Source organism: Mirounga angustirostris, unplaced genomic scaffold (assembly GCF_029215605.1).
Source record: "Mirounga angustirostris isolate CCGP_5_RB_7025 unplaced genomic scaffold, mMirAng1.0.hap1 SCAF_15, whole genome shotgun sequence".
Taxonomy (NCBI): domain Eukaryota; kingdom Metazoa; phylum Chordata; class Mammalia; order Carnivora; family Phocidae; genus Mirounga; species Mirounga angustirostris.
Window position 1 is genome coordinate 25,093,065 of NW_026991723.1, and position 24,687 is coordinate 25,117,751.

The 24,687-nt window shown below is 37.6% G+C and overlaps 1 protein-coding gene across 6 annotated transcripts in view; it reads right to left on the reverse strand.

The window, feature by feature from the left end:
* The window catches only part of KIF27 (kinesin family member 27), an 82,743-nt gene that overhangs the window by 52,402 nt on the left and 5,654 nt on the right, over positions 1 to 24,687 (reverse strand). For 3 of the 6 annotated variants that reach the window (XM_064580077.1, XM_054509195.2, XM_045882307.3), the window contains exons 2-6: positions 24,022 to 24,406; positions 13,508 to 13,708; positions 9,542 to 10,500; positions 4,041 to 4,184; positions 376 to 582 (exon numbers count right to left, since the gene is read on the reverse strand). In XM_064580077.1, the coding sequence (XP_064436147.1) occupies positions 376 to 582; positions 4,041 to 4,184; positions 9,542 to 10,500; positions 13,508 to 13,708; positions 24,022 to 24,319 (1,809 nt within the window). In that variant the 5' untranslated portion in view covers positions 24,320 to 24,406. Of the gene's footprint in view, positions 1 to 375; positions 583 to 4,040; positions 4,185 to 9,541; positions 10,501 to 13,507; positions 13,709 to 21,115; positions 21,254 to 24,021; positions 24,407 to 24,687 lie in introns of those variants that run through there. The other 3 variants (XM_064580078.1, XM_054509196.2, XM_064580076.1) reach the window with 3 other exon arrangements.

Consider the following 24,687-nt stretch of genomic DNA (forward strand, 5'->3'; position numbering starts at 1 on the left):
TAAAACAGGCCAAATAAATCAAAATAAATACCCTCCAATCTCCTCTCAACCTTGTTGTGGTTAAAGAAAGAAAAAAATTCATGCAAGATATCAGACTAAAGCGCGTTTGAAAATATGATGGCAAAGGATAGCTTTTTCTCCTCGGTATTCGAATACAGACATCATCTTCAACTATTCCTTCCAAATAACTATACATTCTCCTATTTATTAATTTATTATTTAAAAGAAGCATGATGGAAAAAGAAAGAATATGCATAAAAGTCCATGAAATCAAACAGAAAAAAACCCTGCTGAGACCATACAAATACACTGTGATATTATACAGAGTATTTTTTAAATCCCCAAATCAGAAAGAGATCAGTGTTTCGACATTACCTTCCTGGAACCGGGTCTGGCTGGGATATAAATATAATGCCCCAGACGAGTATCAAATGGTACAGTACACGGCCTCTTTGTGGCTGTCCTGGCATCTGGCCCATCTCCACAAGGTTCCGTAGCTGAAGTGGTCATTGACAGGTTAAGTTTTGATAGTTCCTCGCTCAGCTGATCCACAAGAAGTTGTTGTTCTATTATTTTTTCATTCTTTGTAGAAGAGAGATGAACATTTTTAAAATAGAGAACCTCCATATGTGTGTGATGGTTAAAGATAAATTGTGCATTGCCCCAAACCACAACTACCTTAACAGTACCGTAAAACCTCACTTCTCCACAGATTAGTCTTCTGATGTTCACCAGCATCTAGGATCACTCTGAAGGGTAAAAACTCTTGAAAAGGAAGCAACAATAAACAGAGCCTGGGGCGCCTGGGTGGCTCAGTTGGTTGAGCGACTGCCTTCGGCTCAGGTCACGATCCTGGAGTCCCGGGATCGAGTCCCGCATCGGGCTCCCTGCTCGGCAGGGAGTCTGCTTCTCCCTCTGACCCTCCCCTGTCTCATGCTCTCTCTCTCTATCTCATTCTCTCTCTCAATTAAATAAATAAAATATTTAAAAAATAATAATAAAAATAAACAGAGCCTGAAGAGTTAAATATTCAAAGAAAATGTCCCGCACACTGTGATTGGTTGGTTTGCCATCCTGAAGCACTCTGATTGGTTGATCTCTATAAATGGTTGGCCTTTCTGAGGGAAATCCAAGCAGTAACGAGAGAGAAGAAAGTTGCCAAGTGGAGAATGAACTGCAACTGGCAGAGGTGGCACCAAAGGAGATGAGCTGGTCACAGGTACAGTGAAGTGAGAGCCTCTGCTCAGTGCAAAGAAAGCCAAAGCACAAAGAGATAAAAGATAGCTAACTGATAGTCCTGGGAGAAAGAGGAACTTGGAAATCAAAAGCTGAACAAATTGTGCATCAGGAGTCAGTGGGGTGTGTGTGTGTGTGTGTGAGAGAGTGTGTGTGTGTGTGTGCGCGCGCGCGCACACACCTGTGGCTTAGCTTTCTATGTATCCTCTAAAGAAAGTTTTTCAAGTATATCCAATCCAGCAAGCTCTAACATCAATCTTTGTTTTATCAGCACAAAATCATGTAAACAAGAAATTGTCATTCATCTTAATACTTCACATGTACTACAATGTTTAAATAGAAAAAAAAAAAAACCCTAAAGTTTCATCATGCTAATGCTAAGCTATAAAAAGGCAACCTTGGGCGCCTGGGTGGCTCAGTCGGTTAAGCGACTGCCTTCGGCTCAGGTCATGATCCTGGAGTCCCGGGATCGAGTCCCGCATCGGGCTCCCTGCTCGGCAGGGAGTCTGCTTCTCCCTCTGACCCTCTTCCCTCTTGTGCTCTCTCTCTCATTCTCTCTCTCTCTCAAATAAATAAAATCTTTAAAAACAAATAAACAAAAAAAAACCCCCAAAAAATAAAAATAAAAAGCAACCTTATTAAAAATTCATGTATCCAGATAATTAAAATATATGCCAATGGCATATATTGGAGTCTTTATACTGTCTGGGAAAGGGTAAAAATACCAATAATATTAGACTTTATTAAATCAAGAGTGTATGGTATACTCTCCAGGATAACCACCAAAACCATAAAGAGTAAAAGTATAACACCTAAGCTAATGAAGTAAAAATTGAAAAATTAAAAATACACAATTAATCCTAAAGAAGATAAGAAAAGAGAGAAAAAGAACATAGAGCAGGATAAGTAAAAGGACAACGGTGGGATTATAACAAAAATATAAGAGTAATTATATTACATTCCTAAATAAACTAAGTAATCCAATTAAAAGATTATAATTCATCAGAGAGGATTATAAAATTATCTAACTTGCTGCTTACCAAGAAACACAACTAAAATAGACACACAAAAATTGGAGAAAGAGACACCATGTAATATTAACCAAAAGAAAGCTGGTAGGGCTATGTGAATACCCAAATAGACTTTAAGGCAAAAACCATTAGAAGAAATATTAAAAAGGTGAATTCACCAGGATGCTGTAACAATCATGCATTTCTATGTACTTTATAACACAGCTTCAATATGTATAATGCAAAAATTGTCACTACTTCATGGAGAATAAGGAAGACAAATCCAAAATCATAGCAGGAGATTGTAACATCCCTCCAAATTACTGGTATAACAAAAAGACCCCAAGAATAAGTAAAAATATAGATGTGAAGGGGAGCCTGGGTAGTTTAGTCAGTTAAGCGTCCAACTCTTGATTACAGCTCAGGTCATGATCTCAGGGTCGTGAGATCCAGCTGCACCTTAGGCTCTGCACTCAGTGTAGAGTCGGCCTAAGATTCTCTCTCCCTCTCCTTGGCCTCTCCCCCCACTCATGCGTGTGCTCTCTCTCTCTCACTCTCAAGTAAATAAAATCTTTAAAAAAAAAAAAAAAAGAAAATGTCCATCACCAAAAAAGTCCATCAACAGAATAGAAAAATTAATTGCAATATATTCATACAATGAAATCCTATATAGCTATAAACCGTAACAAACTATAGTTACGTTGTGGATGAATTAGAACAAAAAAACATTCAATAAAAGCAACTAGATACTAAAGAATATATATACTGAATGATTACATTTACAAAAATCCAAAATGTAAACTGTAGTGTTCAGGGATACATAGTAAAACCACAAAGCAAAGTAGGGAAAGCATTACTATGAAGTAAGGAAAGTGATTCTCTCTGAGCCGGACGAACCAAGGACTTTTGAGGGGCCGACAGTTTACTATTTCTTTTTTTTTTAATTATTTTTTAAGTTTTTATTTAAATTCCAGTTAGTTAACATACAGTGTAATATTAGTTTCAGGTATACAATATAGTGATTCAACACTTTCATACAACACCCGGTGCTCATCCCAGCAAGTTAGTCCCCACCACGTGTCTAACCCATCCTCCCAGCCCCCTCCTCTCTGGTAACCATCAGTTTGTTTTCTATAGTTAAAAGTCTGTTTCTTGGTTTGCATCTCTCATTCTTTTTTCCCCTATGCTCATTTGTTTTGTTTCCTAAATTCCACCTATGAATGAAATCATATAGTATTTATTTTACAGAGAGGGAGAGAGAGAGAGAATCTCAGCAAACTCCCCACTGAGCACGGAGCCAAGCACGGAGCCCTACACAGGACTAGATCCCACAAGCCCAAGATCACAATCCCAGCCAAAATCAGAAGCCAGACGCTCAATAGACCGAGCCACCTAGATGCCTCAAAAGTTTACTATTTCTTGACCTGGTGGTGGTTACCCAGCTGCTCTCTTTGCGATCCATCACTGCACAGTACCTTCTGTTTTGTATATGTTTTATGTTTTGAAATTATTCTAGAGGGGCGCCTGGGTGGCTCAGATGGTTAAGCATCTGCCTTTGGCTCAGGTCACGATCCCAGGGTCCTGGGATGGAGCCTTGCATCGGGCTCCCTGCTCCGCAGGAAGCCTGCTTCTCCCTCTCCCACTCCCCCTGCTTGTGTTCCCTCTCTGGCTGTGTCTCTCTGTCAAATAAGTAAAATCTTTATAAATAAATAAAATAAATAAATAAAATGCTACTGTTTAGTGAAGTACTATTTCAACTAAATCTACAGCACTAGATACGTTAAGAAACTCTACCTGCAATCTATTCACTTTCTGTGCTTCTTTCAAAGATACCACGTGGCCTTTGTTTTCCTGGATCATCATTTGCACTTGATTCTTTAGCTCCTTCACCTCCAGTTCTCTCTGATTAAATACAACTTCATCAGCAGCCAGCGCACACTGGGAGGAGGGAAAGAAAGCACAAGAGATTCATCATGGAAAATACTCAAGAGAGCCCAGAAAATACCATGAAAACTGGGATTTATTGATGGTTTGATGATGTCTCTTGAAATTTTTCTTATCCCATTCACTTTCAGCTTTTTTCTGTTCTCTAATGTCGAGGACCTATCATGGCTACGACCTAAGAATTAATTACTATATAGAAAATTTTTCCTGGTTTTATTTTAAAACAAAAAAGTTACTCAGTTTCTAGAGTACACTCAGTAAGATTTTTTACAAGTTTGCTAGAACTGCCATGAGATTTTTAATGTGGGTTTTTAAAAATCAGAGGTCACATTTTCCAAACTGACCTACAGAGTTAAGAATGCATTTGGATTTCCAAATAAAAATATTTGCTAATTTTATGCACTTTCACTACGAAGAGATATTTTGAAGATGTCTAAAAATATGGTTAAACAAAGAGTTTTCTTAATTTCTAGTGAATTATGCCTGTTTTCAAATAAACTTGGGATATGCAAATAATACTTTAAAACAATTTTTAAATTAAATAAACAGAAAGAAATTTAACATTTGTCAAGAGTCTATTCTATGCTAGATAGTGACTTGACATTTTAAAAATATCTCACTGAATAGACAGGGTTCCTTTTTCATGAAGAAACTAAGAGATTAAAACCTCTCCCCAAGATGACACAGTGGATAAACCCAACTCCTGATCTTCTACCCCCAGGGCCTATCTGGATCTAAAGCTCATGCTCTTTCTACTAATCTACAGGAAAAGAACAAGTAGCTGATTTGCAAAAACCAGTGTTCACTTTACATAAGATTAAATTCACAGAAAGAGTATGTATGTGACTTCTCAGGCAAAGGCATGGGGGTAGATGGGCCCCAGCACTGAGAACCCACAGATTGAGGCCTGCCTTGATTTTGTCACAGCCTCATAGTAGCACTTAGGGCAAGGCCCTTCTTTTCTCCGCTTGGGATCCTCAAATGATCAAATAAGGAAAGGACGGATGACCCTGATGGTCCTTATGACTCTATATGTTTATAGGACCTATGTGACTTCTTTCATAAAATAAGATACAACTAATTCTCATTGGCTAATATCCTCTTATGGTAAAATTAATTGTGCATTTGAGCTTAAAGTGTAATTGTCTTGGGCGCCTGGGTGGCTCAGTCGGTTGAACATGTGGCTCTTGGTTTCGGCTCAGGTCATGATTTCAGGGTTGTGAGACTGAGCCCCGAGTCAGGCTCTGCACTCAGCGGGGACTCTGCTGGAGATTCTCTTTCTCCCTCCCTTGCTGCCCCCCCCGTCTCTAAAATAAAAATTTTTTTTTAAATGTAATTTGTCTCCCAGTACTGCATACTCAATTATTTTTACATATGCTTTATAAACTACAGTTATTTATTATTTATTTAAAAGTGTTTAACTGTTGAGTAAACTCATGTTCACATACTGTTCTTGTACTCAAAATTTGGAATAGAAAGGCAATGGAGTCCTTTAAGAGGTATTTATTAGGGGATGGAGTGTTCCAATAATTGACTAATAGCAAAAACCAAGGATTCCGACACTACCCGACGGCGTCTAAAAAGAACATGGTAACTTCAAAGTGACCCTTACTTCCCTAGCAACAGTCTGGCAGTAATTCTACCTGCAAGATGGCCCACATCTCATCTTGATTAGGAGTTTTTTTTTTAAAGTACTTACCTGCTTGTGTAATAGGCTCGAGGAAGCAGGGCTGAACGAAAAGAACATCCACGCCTCTCCCTGCACAGAGTTTATCAAGTGGCCTTCACAGTAATTCCTGGCATGTGGCCCTACGTACCACTACTAAGTCCAACCGCTTAGCTGCCGCTGCTACGTAATGTCGGCCCAGGCAGGTGAAAAATAAATGAGGAGACAATAATGCCCTGACATTTATGGAGCCTTACTCCTGGCCAGGCATCCCTCTCAGCGCTTTATGGGAACTAGTGCTTTAATAATCTTCACAGCAACCCTACAAGGTGCTTGTTAGTATTGTTTCTATTTTACAGATGGGGAAACCGAAGCACAGAGAGGTGAAGTATTCGCCCAAGGTCACAGAGCGAGTAAGCAGAGGAGTCGGGATTCGAATCTTGGGGGTTTGGTATACACGTTCTTAACTATTATGTTATTCTGTCTCTCACAGAAAAGAACAGAAAAAGATTAAAAAACAACTTTTTAAAGAGACATACGGGGTGAGGAATGACAGCTGTATTTCTCGATTTGCTACTTAGTGGTATCCAAGATTACTAGTCCTGCAAGACTGCAGACCAAAAAGAAGGAATCCATTTTTTTTAATTTGGAAATACTGAACGTTCTATCTCTCACTTTGAGATTAATAACATACACTAGCACTTTCAAAGTCCTGAGAAGTCTTGGGATTTCTGCAGTCTAGCCAGCATCCTCGAAAACCATCTGCTCATGAATGATACCCTTTTTCACCAAGACTGTTAATATCTTTGGGAAGTCTTAATCTAGAATCCATCATCTAGAGCAAGTTTAATTCAGAGTTTCCAACAGATGGAGAGAAAAAGTTACTATCCACCCCCCATCCTCAACCAGGGGGTTTTATGAGTTTCCACTTTCAGCCACCTTAGGAGCAGGAAGGAAAAGCACTTTCTACTGCCAACTCCTACAGCATCCCAAAGTTCAAGCTTCCCATCAACCATACTCCCCGTTCTGCCAGTTTCTTATACCAAGGAGGAAGGGCCAGACCTGGCTCTATCTACGAAGAAGGTAGGGCAGACTTCTGCTTTTAAAAAAATCCATGATTTTAGAAGTATTACTTTAAATGCTTATATTTAAATATCAGAAGTTCTGAAATAGAACAGCAGTGATCATAGTGTTTCAGTAAAGACCCTTTTGGCGTATCCCTTAGGTCCTTTCAGGGTATCCAGGAGATCAAAACTATTTTCCTAATAACACTAAGACAATATTTGCCCTGTTTACCATGTTGACATTTGCACTGATGGTACATAAGGGTGGGTAAAACTGCTGGCTCCTAGCGTGAAAAAAGGAAGTGTCACCAGACTGTCCTAGGAGTAATGTATTCCTCACTGCCACACACTCACAATACAAACAAATGCCAGTTTCACTTAAGAATATCTTGATGGGGGCGCCTGGGTGGCTCAGTCGGTTAAGCAGCTGCCTTCAGCTCAGATTCATGATCCCAGGGTCCTGGGATCGAGCCCCGGATCGGGCTCCCTGCTCAGTGGGGAGCTTGCTTCTCTCTCTCCCTCTGCCTCTCCCCCTGCTTGTGCTCTCGTGCTCTCAAATAAGTAAATAAATTCTTTAAAAAGAAAAAGAAGGGGCTCCTGGGTGGCTCAGTCGGTTAAGCGTCTGCCTTCGGCTCAGGTCATGATCCCAGGGTCCTGGGATCGAGTCCCACATCGGGCTCCCTGCTCGGCGGGAAGCCTGCTTCTCCCTCTCCCACTCTCCCTACTTGTTCCCTCTCTTGCTGTGTCTCTCTCTGTCAAATAAATAAATAAAATCTTTTAAAAAGAAAAAAGAAAAAGAAAAAAGAATATCTTGATGAAGCAATAAAAATTATTTTATTTATTTATCTCAACATATGACTACTTTTAGTATTCCATGTGACAAAATGGGAGGTATTCCAATGGTAGCTCTGCTGTGTAATGAAGGGTGATGGTTATCTATAGGGAAAAAATTTTGTGCAACTGAGTTGCAAGCTGAACTAGCCACATTTTTCATGGGGAACTATTTTTATTCTAAAATATGACAGATCAACTATGGTTACTCATACCCGGGACTGTGACAAACATTTTCTCAAAAATGAAAACCATCATTTCAAGGAAAACAACAATATTTGTTGCAAATGATAAAATTCAAGTTTCATGCAAAAATTAGAATTTTGGAAAACATTTCTGCTATGAGTTTGACAGCTTCCAATACTTAAAGACCTTGCTGGTAAGATCAGTGGGTAAGATTAGTGAATGTAATTATTTGACACTGTCTAATGATATGTGTCAACATTTAGAAGATCTGCATAATTTAGGAAACAAATATTTTCCAAATGACCAATAAGTGACAATTCAGAATCATGTGATGAAAGATCCATTCAAAGTACAACATATAGATCAATGAATTTTAAGGTATAAATATTAATATAACAAAGACAGTTTCAAATTCTACATGGCAAGTAACCTTGAGGAAATCTCTACTGGTTGAGTTTTGGTATAATAGCAAAGACGAACATCCATAATTATCTGAAAAAGCCATGAAAAGATTCCTCCCTTCCAACTACAAATCTTTATATAGATGGATTATCTTCACGTACTTCAACTACAACATATTCAACAAACTGAATGCTGAAGCAGATGTGAAAATCCACCTGTCTTCTATTAAGCCAGACACATGTAAAGTGTGAAACAGTTCCACTCTTATTAAACTTCTTTTGTTTTGGAAAATAGTTATCTTTCATGGAAAAAAAAAAGTACTTTATTTAACATGTAATCAGGTTATTATTGTTAGCTTTGAGCGAGTTAATCATTTAAATTTTTGTGTTTTAATTTTAATGTGGTAAATATCAATAGATACAATCCCCATAAGCAAAAGCTCTTTAGGGGACCTCAATTTTAAAAATGTAAAGAAACCTTGTGAACAAAAAGTTCAAGAACTGCTGTAATAGAGGTTTCTTTCTAATACATATAGAAAGGTATTGAGGAAAGATTTCTAACTAGAAAGCTATGTTTTTAACTATACGTTTTCCTATTTTCAAAAACTGGCAGAATATCCATTTGCCCACCAGACTCTACCATGTAAGGAGAACTGGATATATCTTGTTTTCCATGATTTCCCAGTGACATAAGATCTTCACATACTGTGTTTGAATGGAAAGTGAGAAACATAATTCTAAACTCAACATACATATATATAATATGAATAAATGTACTTATGTCCCTTAAGTACTGTCAAATAAGATGATTTGTTTGTTCAAAAAATCAACATTCCACACTCAAGGGATGAAGTATTTTTTTCCCTTCAAGAACCACTGACCCAAAGAGGAATAAAGACTCACTAACATACTTCATTTTGTTTCTGAAATTGGGTTTCTCTTCATCCTCTAAATTAATGAGCAGGTCTGCAAGATTCTGCTTCATAAATATAACCAGTTAAGATATTAAAAGAGAAAGGAGAAGGAGCTGAGAAGGGTGTGACTTAAGAGGACAAAGCAGTAGGAAAGGGGAAGAAGAAACTGAGCAAAGGCAAATGAGATTTTACACATAATCCTTCTGAAAAACTTCTGAAATTCCAAAATGACCCTTGCCCAAATAAAAGGAGTCCTTCAACAAGTCATTAACAAAAGGCGTCCACGTACCTGGCATTTCTTCAGCTCTCGCTTCAGCTGGAGAACCGTAACAGGCTGAGGCCCTTCTTCCAGGTTGCCAGTGCCGTGGCTCCCTCGGAAGGAGGTGAAAACCGCCTTCCTCACCTCCTGAGTCATGTTCAACCACTCCTGCAGTTTGTGTTGCTGCTTCTGGTTCAGCCTGACAGCATCCTTTAAGTCCACCAGGAAGGTAAAGGCTTCCTCTACACAATTCTGGTAACTCAGACATTCTCCTTGTAGCTGAGCTACTTGCTCCTCAAGAGAATGGATCCTGTTTTTATCAGGAGTCTCCTCTTGATGGATCTGGCTGGTTTGGCTGATGCTAGCCTGTTGGCTTTGCAAAGCTTCTCGAAGCAACTTGATTTCAAATTCCATTTCGTCCATGCGGTCTGACTCGGGGCTGAAGTTTAAGGTGGGCTTGTTCCTAATGTTGCGGGCTCTGTTGGCATATTTGAGGGAATTTAAGGACTCATCAAAGTCTGAGGAGGATGGGCTGACACAAGTGATCATGACAGTCTTGGCACTGCCTCCCAGGGAATCTTTCAGGAGCCGGGTGATTTTCGCATCCCTATATGGAATATGTGAACTCTTCCGGCGGGGGTCCCCAAGAGCGCTGATGACGTTGCCTAAAGCCAGCAGCCCACTGTTGATCTGAACGGATTCTTTGAACCGTTCACCAGTATTTCCTGTTTTGGTTACTCTTTCGGAGCCAGCCAAGTCCACAAAGTGGAACTTTGAGACAATCTGCCGACGGGAGTACCACGATCCGTCTTCACCGGCCTCCATGTTTTTCTCCACTTGACAAATACTGATTGTAAAAATTGCATGTGATCTACTGGAGTGCTCGTTCATTTGGGTGGTACCTGTATGCCGGGCTGCATTCCCCATCTCCAGGAGACTCATCACCTCATCTGCGCTCTCCACCTGGCATTCTTTGGCCCCAACAATCACTTAAAACAGCAACAGCAAGTTTTTAAACCAAATTTTAATCAAAACCCAGTATAGTTACATTAACCACACAACAGTTAATATTTGCTAAACTGCCCAGGCTAAGAAAAGCTCTTAAAAAGAAAAAAATCAATAGCATTCCAAACAATAGTGATGTCAGCAATATCATGAAGTAATTTTAGATAATCTCCCAAAGGAACTATTTTAATAGACAGCACTCATTTTGATATTTACATTCTAAAAGATGTAATATAGATATATATATCTTTTAAACAATGTGGTTTCTTTGGGGTCCTACTCAATTCTTTAAGATGACTGACAAAAGAAAAACTCTTTATTCCAGTATTTTGACTTGTAGAGTCTAATAGACTTATTTTTTAAAATAGATTAATTAAATTAATTAATTAAGAATTAGTAGATTAATTAAAAGAAATTAGTGTCTTTTGAGTTTTGTTAATATTCAAGCCATCCTTAGGTTTATGGTTTTTGGTATTATGTGGTCATGACCAATGATAAATGACAATTTCAGTATAAATAAAATTGGTTATTCATTTTAAAAACAGGTATGCCCTACGTAATAGCAGAGTACAAGGTAAACAAATGTTAAACAAAATTAAAAAAAAAAGTTTCTATTTCAAGAACAGTAGAATAAGAACTGAAAATAAACCAAAGCTTACTGCCCACATTATTTGTTTATATTCAAACATATTTCAAAAAGCAGTAGGTGGATTTGGGATTTGAATCAGAGCAGTAAAGCTCTTGATTCTGTGCTTGAATTACGGGTCATGTTTCCTCTTTATTCAGATCCTGTTATGTCACTGTCTTCCTGAAAAATAATCATTTTGCTTTCATTATTTCCAACATGACACCTTTTTTAACAACCTAGTACACTTAAAGTTCTAAAGTACCTCCACTACAAACAGGGAATGCTAAAATAGCAGCAATTATAAAATATGACAATGTAACTGTAAGTCAAAGGATAACTTTCATAAAATTCTTCTGTTAGGCTACAGCTTAGCACTACCTACGGTCCTCACACCCAGCTGCAAATCACCTGGAAACTTTGTAAAAGAGAACGTAGCAAGGCCCAGGCCCCATCCAGACAAATTCACCAGAATTTCTGAAAAGTGGGGCCCAGAAGTCAGTATTTCTTAAAAAGCTTCCACAGTGATACATGGTGCAGTATCCGGGTTGGATACCAACCATTGCTTCACACAGAGGATCTAAATAAATATGTCAAACAAATACACTTTGGTTGTGAATGGAATATTATATAAGACATACAGCAATTTGGCTTAAGACAATTTGCTGCATCTTTCCAAAACTTTTGCAGAATTGATATTAGCTATTAAGTTTATCAGGAGTGATAGTGTATACTTCTGCATTTGACTATTTTATAATAAACATGTGTTATTTTTGTATCTTCTTAACCAAAGATAAAAACATTGAATAATTACATTTTATACGATACAGAAGCTCAAAACATTGGCCTGAATTCTGTCCAGAAAAGATAAACTATATTGAACTATCTATGAAGACCATAAACTACCATGTCTGCTTTCTTTCTAAAAAACAAAACAAAAACCAATTTCTCCAAATATCCAGGAATGCCAGGGCTGCCAAGACAGGGCCAATAAGGTCATAAACTTCACTGCCCCCTGCAGGCAGTCTGAGTGATCTTCCTTTCCTAACTGTTAGGAAATTTCCTCAAGGAGTCTGTGACTCCTTTATGTCCAAAAAGGGTTCTACCTAAGTATCTTTTCTAAGAGAGAAACACACCCAAGTCAGTGTTATTAATAATGGTGAAAATGTAGAAACAGCTTAAATGTCCAATAATGGAACATTAATTTTAAAAAGTATAATACATTCAGAAGACAAAAATTACCACGTGACCTGAGTCATCAGTTTGAAAAGTATTTAATGGTGTGTGAAAATGCTCACAATATAAATATTAAGTGAAAAAATAAGATGCAATATTATACACAGGGTTCTAAGTATATTAAAAAAGATTTATATGTGCACAGAAAAAGAAATCTGGAAGGAAACACCAAAAACAGAAGTTGCTCTTTCTGGGTTCTGCGATTAAAGACGATCTTCAACTTTCTTCCTTAAACTTTCCTGTGTTTTCTAAGTGTTCTGTGCTGAACATATTACCCTTTAAATCAGAAAAGCATAAAGTGTTATTCTTTAAAGATTTTTTTTTTTTTTTTGACAGAGAGAGATAGTGAGAGCAGGAACACAAGCAGGGGGAGTGGGAGAGGGAGAAGCAGGCTTCCCATGGAGCAGGGAGCCCAATGTGGAGCTCGATCCCAGGACCCTGGGATCATGACCTGAGCTGAAGGCAGACCCTTAACAATTGAGCCACCCAGGCGCCCCAGAAAGTGTTATTCTTCAAAATATTTGTATTTTGACCCATTCTAGCTTTCTCCCATTTCCAAACAATTGGATATTTAATGAAATTAACAGGTTGTTAGCACAGAAATTCAGACCTTGAGAAGCACAACAAAAGATAGGTAAGTGTCAATATGGAGGAGCAAACACATAAACTGTCCAAATTAAAAAAAAAGAGAGAGAGAGAGAGAGGAGACAATAGATGTGCTGGGACAAAATCAAAGAGGAAGAAAGGAGAATTCTGGAACAACCTGGACAAACACCAAAGGAAGAAGCCATCCCCACTCTGGGGAAAACTGGGGAAAAAAAAAAAACCACGAAAACTAATTTAGCCTATTTCAAAGTCTCAATGGAGATGAACCCAGAGCGGCGGCAATTATAAAAAATAAGTACCTTTAATTACAACTTACTAACTTCATCTTACCAACCTGTCTGAACTATGCTTCACCTGGGTGATTTAACGGATATTGGTAATCAAAAAGCTATTCAATTTTAAAGTAAAAACAAATGCATTTTGCTTCGATGTCTGTTTTAAAGATTCTTTGGAATATATCCAGAAACTGAATTAAATCACATATATTTGCTAATGAAGGCTATCAATTAAGTAGGTTACTTTACCTGTGTTGCCTTTTTCATCTTCTCGGATGTGAAGATCCTTTATAGATGTTTCCAATTCTAGAAGATCTCTTAGGTCTTCCTTATATACTTCTATATAAGACACTTTAATACTAAAGTCAATGCTAGGATTTTCAGAGATGTTTTGAAATATTTCTTGGATAGCTCGAGGGATGATACCCTTTTGTCCTTCCACAACTGAAGCTAAAAATTTAGAGAAAGAAAGCACATGTGAAAATTAAGATATAAGGAAAGCTAAAACACAAAATTTATATTTTCTTATACAGCTATATTACAAATTTTTTAAAACCGTAACTACAAAATTCATGTGTAAAAGTTTCCACAATTTTTAAAAAATAGTTTTAAAAATTTTAAATAAGTGAAAGAATCAATTGAGACTTAAGGTTAAATATGTTAGGCCAATTTAGAAACCTACCCACCATTTGTAGCATTGTTCCATGGAAAATACATTCCAAGCTACAAAAAGCTGCCTTGCAAATGAACCTTAAAAACAGCTTCCAGGTTGAAAATGACCAATGTTTAGATCTTGGGCAGCATTCTGAACATGGAACCTCTATTAACGTGGACTGCCTTTCACCTAATTTAAGATGCAAGACTGCCATCATGTGGCAAGTAAAGGAAGCTGTAGGTTTTTCTAATACAAAGGAAAAAGTGAAGTTTGAAGATTTCCTTTTTTTTTTTTTTTTTTGAGATTTCTTTTATTTATTTTAGAGAGAGAGTGTGTGTGTGCGAGTGGGGAGAGGGGCGGGGGGGCGGGAAGCAGACTCCCTGCTGAGTGTGGAGCCAACACAAGCCTCCATCCCAGGACCCTGAGATCATGATCTGAGCAGAAATCAAGAGTTGGTCACTTAACCGACGGAGCCACCCAGGCGCCCCTGAAGATCCCTTTTGAAGAGTTTCCAGGAACTAGCCAACAGCATTATGTATAAATTACAGTGCAATCGGGCTCCCTGCTCGGCGGGGAGTCTGCTTCTCCCTCTGACGTCCCCTCTCTCATGTGCTCTCTCTCAAATAAATAAATAAAATCTTAAAAAAAAAGAAAAGAATACATTACAGTGCAATATATGCACTGTAGATTAGCCAGACTATAAGGCTGATTTGAAATAGCTCATTCATTTCCTACTTCAACAGATAACAAAGCACAATAATTGAGAAGACTTATCAAAATGCTGAATTTCAAATAATATTTAAAATAAAGCTTCAACATATATTTTAGTAACCTAAATATCACATTTTTCAATGTTATAATTACATTCCTGAGACGCACTGTTTCAGAGAAAGAACTTGTAAAGTTTTATATCTCAACAGCCATTATTTAGCTATTATGTTACTTAGAGAACACACAAGTTTCTAAAGAATGTTATACCTCGTACAAGTCAGTAAATCCAAGGTTCTGAGAAGTAGGAAAATGAATATTAGTAAATAAGCACCATACTGAAAAATAAGAGATTATTATTCTGCCACAGTGCCTAGCACGGTACCCTAGACACTACAAATGTTCGACAAATTATTTAATGGAGAAAAAAAAACAGCATTATTTAAAAATCAAACAGCAGATGACTGACCCAGAATTGGTGTCCTTAACAGCCTGGGAAATAAAAAATGCTACCAATTTCACTAATATACCAAGAAATGTAACTTCAAACAACAAAGTACAATTTTTCACCTATCAGATGACAAAAGAAAAATATTTTGGATTTATAATATCCAGTAAGTGACAAACATATGAGCAAATGGCTTTCATATATTGGTGGGAGGCATCTACAGCCTTTTTGGAGGGTGATTTGTCAGTACCTATGTACATTTTAAATGTGCACTCCCTTTGACTCAATAAATCCACTTTTAGGAATCTGTTTTATACAAATACTAACTCATGGTGCAAAGTTAAAGATACAAAGATACACACTGCAACTTTTTATGATAGTAAAAATCAGAAACAACCTAAATGTCCATTAATAGTGGAAGAACTATGGTCCATTCAAACTGTGGAATATTATATAGGCCAAAAAACGAGGTGAAATTCTATGACCCATATGGGAAGTAATGAAACATTGTCAAATGCAAAAAGGAAGTTATAGAATCACAGGTATAATAACTCAACTCATTAAACAAAACAACAAGAAAAAAAACTACATGTGTATTTCTAAAATGCCTAGAGGGGCACCTGGGTGGCTCAGTCAGTTAAGCGTCTGCCTTCGGCCCAGGTCATGATCCCAGGGTCCTGGAATCGAGCCCCACATCGGGCTCTTTGCTCAGCAGGGAACCTGCTTCTTCTCTCTCCTGCTTGTGCTCTCTCTGTCAAATAAATAAAATCTTAAAAAAATAAAATAAAATAAAATGCCTAGAAAAACGTCTAGAGACAGAGACCCAAATAAACAAAATTACTAATGGAAGGGGAGAAATAAAAACCAACACCACAGATACACAAACAAACATAACAGAATAGTATAAAAACCTATATGACAACAAATTGGACAACTTAGAAGAAATGGATAAATTCCTAGAAACATATAACTGACCAAAATCAAAGCAGGAAGAAATAGAAAATTTGAGCAGACCAATTACTAACAATGAAATTGAATCAGTAATCCAAACACAAAAAACACAAATGCAGGACCAGACGGCTTCACAGGAGAATTCTACCAAACATTTAAAGAAGAGTTAATACCCATTCTTCTCAGGGCACCTGCGTGGCTCAGTCAGTTAAGCATTCAGCTCTTGATTTCAGCTCAGGTTGTGATCTTGGGGTCCTGAGATCAAGCCCCACATCGGGCTCCCCACTCAGCAGAGTCAGCTTGTCTACCTCTCCCTTGCCCCTCCCCCAGCTCTCACTTGCTCTCTAAAATAAATAAATAAATCTTAAAAAAAAAAAGTTAATACCCATTCTTCTCAAACCATTCCAAAAAAAATACAAGAGGAAGGAAATTTTCCAAGTTCATGCTTTGAAGCCAGTATCACCCTGATACCAAAACCAGATAAAGACCCCACAAAAAAAGAGAACTACAGGCTAATATCTCTCATGAATATAGACACAAAAATCCTCAACAAAATATTAGTAAACCAAATCCAATGATATACTAAAAAAATCATACCACAATCAAGTGGGATTTATTCCCACGATACAAGGGTAGTTTAATATTCACAAAATAATCGATGTGATACATCACATCAGTAACAGAAAGGGTAAAACCATATGATCATTTCAATAAATGCAGACAAAGCATTTGACAAAGTACAACATCCATTCATGATAAAAAACCCTCTGCAAAGTAGGTCCAGAGGGAATATATCTCAACACAATAAAGGCCATCTATGAAAAGCCCACAGCCAACATCATAATCAATAGTGAAAAACTGAGATCTTTTCCCCTAAGGTCAGGAATAAGACAAGGATGTCCATTCCCAACACTTTTTTCAACAAAGTAATGGAAGTCCTAGCCTCAGCAATTAGACAACATAAAGAAATAAAAGGTATCCAAATTGGTAAGGAAAAAGTCAAACTCTCACTATCTGCAGGTAACATGATACTATATATAGAAAACCCTAAAGACTCCACCAAAAAACTACTAAAACTGATACATGAATTCAGTAAACTCTTAGGATACAAAATCAATGTTCAGAAATCTGTTGCATTCCTATGCACTAATTATGAAGCAGCAGAAAGAAAATTAAACAACCCCATTTAAAATTGCACCAAAAATAATAAAATACCTAGGAATAAACTTAACCAAAGAGGTGAAAGACCTGTAATCTGAAAACTATAAAACAATGATGAAAGAAATTGAAGATGACACAAAGAAATGGAAAGACACTCCATGCTTATGGATTGGAAGAAGAAATACTGTTAAAATACCCGTATTACCCAAAGCAATCTATACATTTAATGTGAACCCTATCAAAATACCAACAGCATTTTCCACAGAACTAGAACAAAAATTCGAAAATTTGTATGGAACCACAAAAGAGCCTGATGAGCCAAAGCAATCTTGAAAAAGAAAAACAAAACTGGGGATATCACAATTCCAGACTTCAAGTTGTATTACAAACTTCAGCAATCTGGAGAGAAACTGAGAGCTTTCCCCCTAAGGTCAGGAACACGGCAGGGATGTCCACTATCACCATGGCTACTCATAGTACTAGAAGTCCTAGCCTCAGCAATCAGACAACAAAAAGAAATAAAAGGCATCCGAATTGGCAAAGAAGAAGTCAAACTCTCACTCTTTGCAGATGACATGCTACTCTATGTGGAAAACCCAAAAGACTCCACCCCAAAACTGCTAGAACTCACACAGGAATTCAGCAAAGTGGCAGGATATAAAATCAATGCACAGAAATCAGTGGCATTCCTATACACCAACAATGAAAAGAAAGAGAAATTAAGAAGTTGATCCCACATACAGTTGCACCCCAAACCATTAACATACCTAGGAATAAACCTAACCAAAGAGGCAAAGGATCTCTACTCAGAAAACTATAGAATACTCATGAAAGAAATTGAGTAAGACACAAAGAAATGGAAAAACATTCCATGCTCATGGATTGGAAGAGCAAATATTGTTAAAATGTCTATGCTACCCAGAGCAATCTACACATTCAGTGCAATCCCTATCAAAATACCATCAACTTTTTCCATAGACCTGGAACAAATAATCCTAAAATATGTATGGAACCAGAAAAGACCCCCAATAGCCAAAGGGATATTGAAAAAGAAAACCAAAGCTGGTGCCATCACAATTCCAGACTTCAAGATATATTATAAAGCTGTCACCATCAAGATGGTATGGTACTGGCACAAAAACAAACACACAGATCAATGGAACAGAATAGAGAACCCAGAAATGGACCCTGACCTCTATGGTCAACTAATCTTTGACAAAACAAGAAAGAATGTCCAGTGGAAAAAAGACAGTCTCTTCAACAAATGCTGCTGGGAAAATTGGGACAGCCACATGCAGAAGAATGAAACTGGACCATTTCCTTACACCACACACAAAAATAGACTCCAAATGGTTGAAAGACCTAAATGGGAGACAGGAGTCCATCAAAATCCTTGAGGAGAACACAGGTAGCAACCTCTTTGACTTCAGCTGCAGCAACTTCTTCCTAGAAACATCACCAAAGGCAAAGGAAGCAAGGGCAAAAATGAACTATTGGGACTTCCTCAAGATAAAAAGCTTTTGCATAGCAAAGGAAACAAAACAGTCAACAAAACCAAAAACGGACAGAATGGGAGAAGATATTTGCAAATGACATATCAGATAAAGGGCTAGTATCCAAAATCTATAAGGAACTTACCAAACCCAACACCCAAAGAACAAATGATCCAATCAAGAAATGGGCAGAAGACATGAACAGACATTTTTCCAAAGAAGACATCCAAATGGCCAACAGACACATGAAAAAGTGCTCAATATCGCTCGGCATCAGGGAAATCAAAATCAAAATCTCAGTGAGATACCACCTCACACCAGTCAGAATGGCTAAAATTATCAAGTCAGGAAAGGACAGATGTTGGTGGGGATGCGGAGAAAGGGGAACCTTCCTACACTGTTGGTGGGAATGCAAGCTGGTGCAGCCACTCTGGAAAACAGTATGGAGGTTCCTCAAAAAGTTGAAAATAGAGCTACCATATGACCCAGCAATTGCACTACTGGGTATTTACCCCAAAGATACAAATGTAGGGATCTGAAGGGGTACGTGCACCCCAATGTTTATAGCAGCAATGTCCACAAGAGTCAAACTATGGGAATAGCCCAGATGTCCATCAACAGATGAATGGATCAAGAAGATGTGGTATGTGTGTGTACACACACACACACACACACAGGAATATTATGCAGCCATCAAAAAAAAAATGAAATCTTGCCATTTGCAATGACGTGGTTGGAACTAGAGGGTATTATGCTAAGCAAAATAAGTCAATCAGAGATCAAGACAAGTATCATATGATCTCACTGATATGTGGACTTTAAGAACGAAGGCAGAGGTTCATAGGGGAAGAGAGGAAAAAATGAAACAAGATGAAACCAGAGAGGCAGACAAACCATAAGAGACTCTTAATTATAGAAAATAAACTGAGGGTTGCTGGAGGGGAGGAGGGTGGAAGGATGGGGTAACAGGGTGATGGATATTGGGGAGGGTATGTAATTGTATTGTAATGAGCACTGGGTATTAAATAAGACTGATGAATCACAGAAGTGTACCCCTGAAACAAATAATACATTATATGTTAATTAATTGAATTTAAATTAAAAAAAACACTTCAGCAATCAAAACAGTATGGTACTGGCACAAAAACAGACACATATATCAAAAGAACAGAATAGAAAACCCAGAAATAAACCCATACTTATATGGTCAATTAATCTTCGACAAAGGAAGAACTATTATACAATGGGAAAAAGACAATCTCTTCAACAAATGGTGCTGGGAAAACTGGACAGCTACATGCAAAAGAATGAAACTGGAACACCCTCTTTTACTGTACACAAAAACAAATTCAAAATGGATTAAAGACCTAAATGTGGGACCTGAAATCATAAAAATCTTTAAAGAGAGCACAGGCAGTAATCTCTCTGACATCAGCTTTAGCAACATTTTTCTAGATATGTTTCCTGAGGCAAGGGAAACAAAAGCAAAAGTAAACTATTGGGACTACATCAAAATAGAAAGCTTCTGCATGGAGGAGGAAACAATCAACAAAACTAAAAGGCAGCCTACTGAATGGAAGAAGATATTTGCAAATAACACCAATAAAGGGTTAGTATCCAAAATATATAAAGAACTGATACAACTCAACACCCCAAAACAAATAATCCAATTAAAAAAGGGGCAGAAGACATGAATAGACATTTCTCCAAAGAAGACATCCAGGTGGCCAACAGACCCATGAAAAGATGTTCAACATCTCTCATCAGGGAAATACAAATCAAAACTACAATGAGATACTGCCTCACCTGTCAGAATGGCTAAAATCAACAACACAAGAAACAACAGGTGTTGGCGAAGATATGGAGAAAAGGAACCTTCTTGCTCTATTGGTGGGAATGCAAACTGGTGCAGGCACTATGGAAAAGAGTATGGAGGTTCTTCAAAACTTTAAAAATAGAACTACCCTATGGTCCAGTAATTGCACTACTGGGTATTTACCCAAACTATGAGAGCAGCCCAAGTGTCCATCAATACATGAATGGATAAAGATGTAGTACACACACACACATACACACACACACACACCACACACACACACAAGATGGAATTATTCAGCCATAAAAAAAGAATGAAATCTTACTATTTGCAAGGACCCGGACAGAGCTAGAGAGTATAATGCGGAGCAAAATAAGTCAGTCATAGAAAGACAGATACCATAAGATTTCACTCATATGTAGAATTTAAGGAACAAAACAAACAAGCGAAGGAAAAAAGAGAGAGAGAGAGACAAATGAAGAAAGAGTCTCTTAACTATAGAGAATAAACAGATGGTTACCGGAGGGGAGGTGAATGGGGTAATGGGGAAATAGGGATGGGGATTAAAGAGCACACTTATCATGATGAAAAAAAAAGATTAAAAAAAAAAAAAAGAATAGGGTACCTGGGTGGCTCAGTTGGTTGGGCGACTGCCTTTGGCTCAGGCCATGATCCTGGAGTCCCAGGATGGAGTCCCGTATCAGGCTCCCTGCTCGGCAGGGAGTCTGCTTCTCCCTCGGACTCTCCCCCCTCTCATGTGCTCTCTCTCTCTCAAATAAATAAATAAAATCTTAAAAAAAAAAAAGAATAAAAAAAGCTAGGGGAAAAAATCAAAAACTGCTTCTAATGGTGTTATCAAGTATAAAGTATTTTATAGCAGTTAAAATATTTCAGGATAATAGATAAACTTAATAACTTTTTCCCTTAAGGTATTAAAATTGTATGCACGGCCTCTTAATGAAAGCAATATAGCGATAATTAAGTCACCAAGTTCTAACCATTTTATAACTCTTATTAGTATAAAGAACATAGTGAGTCTTAAGGATCATAAAACATTTGCCCATTAAAAAAAAAGCTAAGATCCTAAAAAAAACAAAAACAAAAACAAAAAAACACAACTTATAGTAGAAAAATTGAGTTTTTTATTTTGAGACCTTAAAATAATCTAGTATCTTTAATCTCCTAAATCTTTCATAACAGTGATTCTAAAAATGGTGGTGAGGCGGGTGGGGGGTATTGGGCACTTATGGACCCTCCATTTAATCTTTGCAATCAGGGCTTCCTCAAACCACACAGCCAGCCTCCAACTCTCCCCCACAATCCCTACATGTAATGACAAATGTTTCTCAAAGTCACATATTCCATATTTGAAAAGCATGAAAGTAGAAAATACATTGAGAGTCGTTACACATATACAGAATACTAGCAATAATTGTAGACAATAATAGATATATATGTACAATACTCAAGTTTGCTTTTAGTCGAAAAATACCAATACAGTAAGCATCTCGACAGAGGACCTGACTTCAATCCCAGCTGTCACTAGCCCTCTAACTAAGTCCTTCATTGATCGCTTCATAGCTGGAGCGCCACACTTACAAAGAGAAATGATTTTCAAGTTTCCTTCCAGCTCTACAGGAAATCCTAAGGATTCCACCTTTTCCAAACTAGAATTACAAGCAGGAGAAATTATATCCTAAAATATTTAGTATTTAAAATAGAAATCCGGGGGTGCCTGGGTGGCTCAGTGGGATAAGCGTCTGCCTTCAGCTCAGGTCATGATCCCAGGGTCCTGGGATGGAGCCCCACCTCGGGTTCCCTGCTCAGCAGGGAGTCTGCTTCTCCCTCTGCCCCTCACCCCGCTCATGCTCTCACTCTCAAATAAATAAAATCTTTAAAAATAAAATAAAATAGAAATCTGCACTTACATGTGAGTTGATGGATGTGTTAACTAGATTGGAGGAATCCTTTGACAACATATACATTCATCAAATCATCATGATGTACACTTTAAATATGGTACAATTTTATTTATCAATTGTACCTCAATAAAATGGAACAAATAAAATAAAAATTTGATTTAAAAATGGGGAAAAAAGACACCTTAACCACATAATAAATTCCTCCTATCGCCCTGAAGTTCTGGTTGTAGGACTCTTGATATTTACACGTGGACTATGTTAAAAGATCAAAATCCGGTCATGTTAACTCATTTCTTTCTACTTTAAGTTCTGTTCAAAACAACAAAGGGTTGCCAGAGGCAGGGAGTGGGGGAAATGGGTGAAAGTAGTCAAAACATAAAAGCTTCCAGTTATAAGTTCTGAGGATGTAGTGTACAGCATGGTAACTGTAGTTAACAATACTGCATTGTGTATTTGAAAGTTGCTGAAATATTAGATCTTAAAAGTTCTTGGGCGCCTCGGTGGCTCAGTCAGTTAAGCATCTGCCTTCGGCTAGGGTCATGATCGAGCCCCACATCAGGCTCCCAGCTCAGCGGAGAGTCTGCTTCTCTCTCTGCCCTTCACCCTGCTTGTGCTCTCTCTAGCTCTCTCTCAAATAAATAAATAAATAAATCTTTAAAAAAAAAGTTCTTATCACAAGAAAAAATTTATAACTTGATGTGATTGATGATAACTCAACTTACTGTGGTAATCATTTTGCAATACATACATATATCAAATCATTATATGGAAACCTTGGACTAATACAAAGATATATGTCAATTATATCTCAATAAGACTGGGAAAAAATGGCAAAGGGCTGAACACTAAACACTGTCTTAAACTTGTTTCCTTAACCAAATATAATCATAAATTAAATTGAATGAAAACTTCAATATTTAAAAATAAATCTTTCAGATCTTGCCATTTGCAACGACGTGGATGGAACTGGAGGGTATTATGTTGAGTGAAATAAGTCAAACAGAGAAAGACATGTATCATATGATCTCACTGATATGAGGAATTCTTAATCGCAGGAAACAAACTGAGGGTTGCTGGAGTGGGGGGTGGGGTGGGAGGGATGGGGTGACTGGGTGATAGACACTGGGGAGGGTATGTGCTCTGGTAAGTGCTGTGAATTGTGCAAGACTGTTGACTCTCAGATCTGTACCTCTGAAACAAATAATGCAATATATGTTAAGAAAAAAAAAAGAAGAAGAAGGTAGCGGGAGGGGAAGAATGAAGGGGGGGAAATCGGAGGGGGAGACGAACCATGAGAGACGATGGACTCTGAAAAACAAACTGAGGGTTCTAGAGGGGACGGGGGTGGGGAGATGGGTTAGCCTGGTGGTGGGTATTGAGGAGGGCACATTCTGCATGGAGCACTGGGTGTTATGCACAAACAATGAATCATGGAACACTACATCAAAAACTAATGATGTAATGTATGGGGATTAATATAAGAATAAAAAATAAAGAAATAAATAAAATAATATAAATCTTTCAAAGATGATGATATTACAAACACATCTTCATATTTTAGCTTCATTCCAGTGTCTCAAATAAAAGTCAAAGAATACGCGAATCTTACCAACATGGCCTCCTCCAATGGTGTAGGTCTTCCCGGATCCAGTTTGTCCATAGGCAAAAACAGTTGCATTATAGCCCTCAATGAGTGACAACACTAGTGGTTTTATACATGTATTATAAACTTCACCTTGAGTGGAATTTTTGCCAAAAACAAAATCAAAAGTAAAGACTCTATCTCTCCCAATGACAATTTGCTGGGTGTTTGGAATAACTCTCACACAAGCTTGATGATTATGAAGAACTTCTTTGCACAGCAGAGGTCGGATTCTTACAGCAACTTTTACTGGTATTTCTTCCATAGCAGCTTAGATTTTTACTAAATAACTTTCTACTTAATATTCAGTATCTAGTGTGAGAAATATCCATTTTATGTAAGATCTGGACTCCTGTGTATCAAAATAAAAACAAAACTTAATTATGGACTTCTTTATCCTAATAAACTAAGCATCTTCTAAAACAAAGTCAATTAAAGCAGGTTTTGTTCCATTGAGAGATAGTTACAACAAGTAAATCTGTCTTATAAAAATATACCTATAATTTACAGATGATATGAAATGTCTGGATTTGCTACAAAACAATCTAAGGGGTAGGCGCCATGAGTTGGCAAATGATGAAGCTAAGAGATAAGTGCATAGGATTCCATCATGCCATTCTTTCTGCAGCAGTA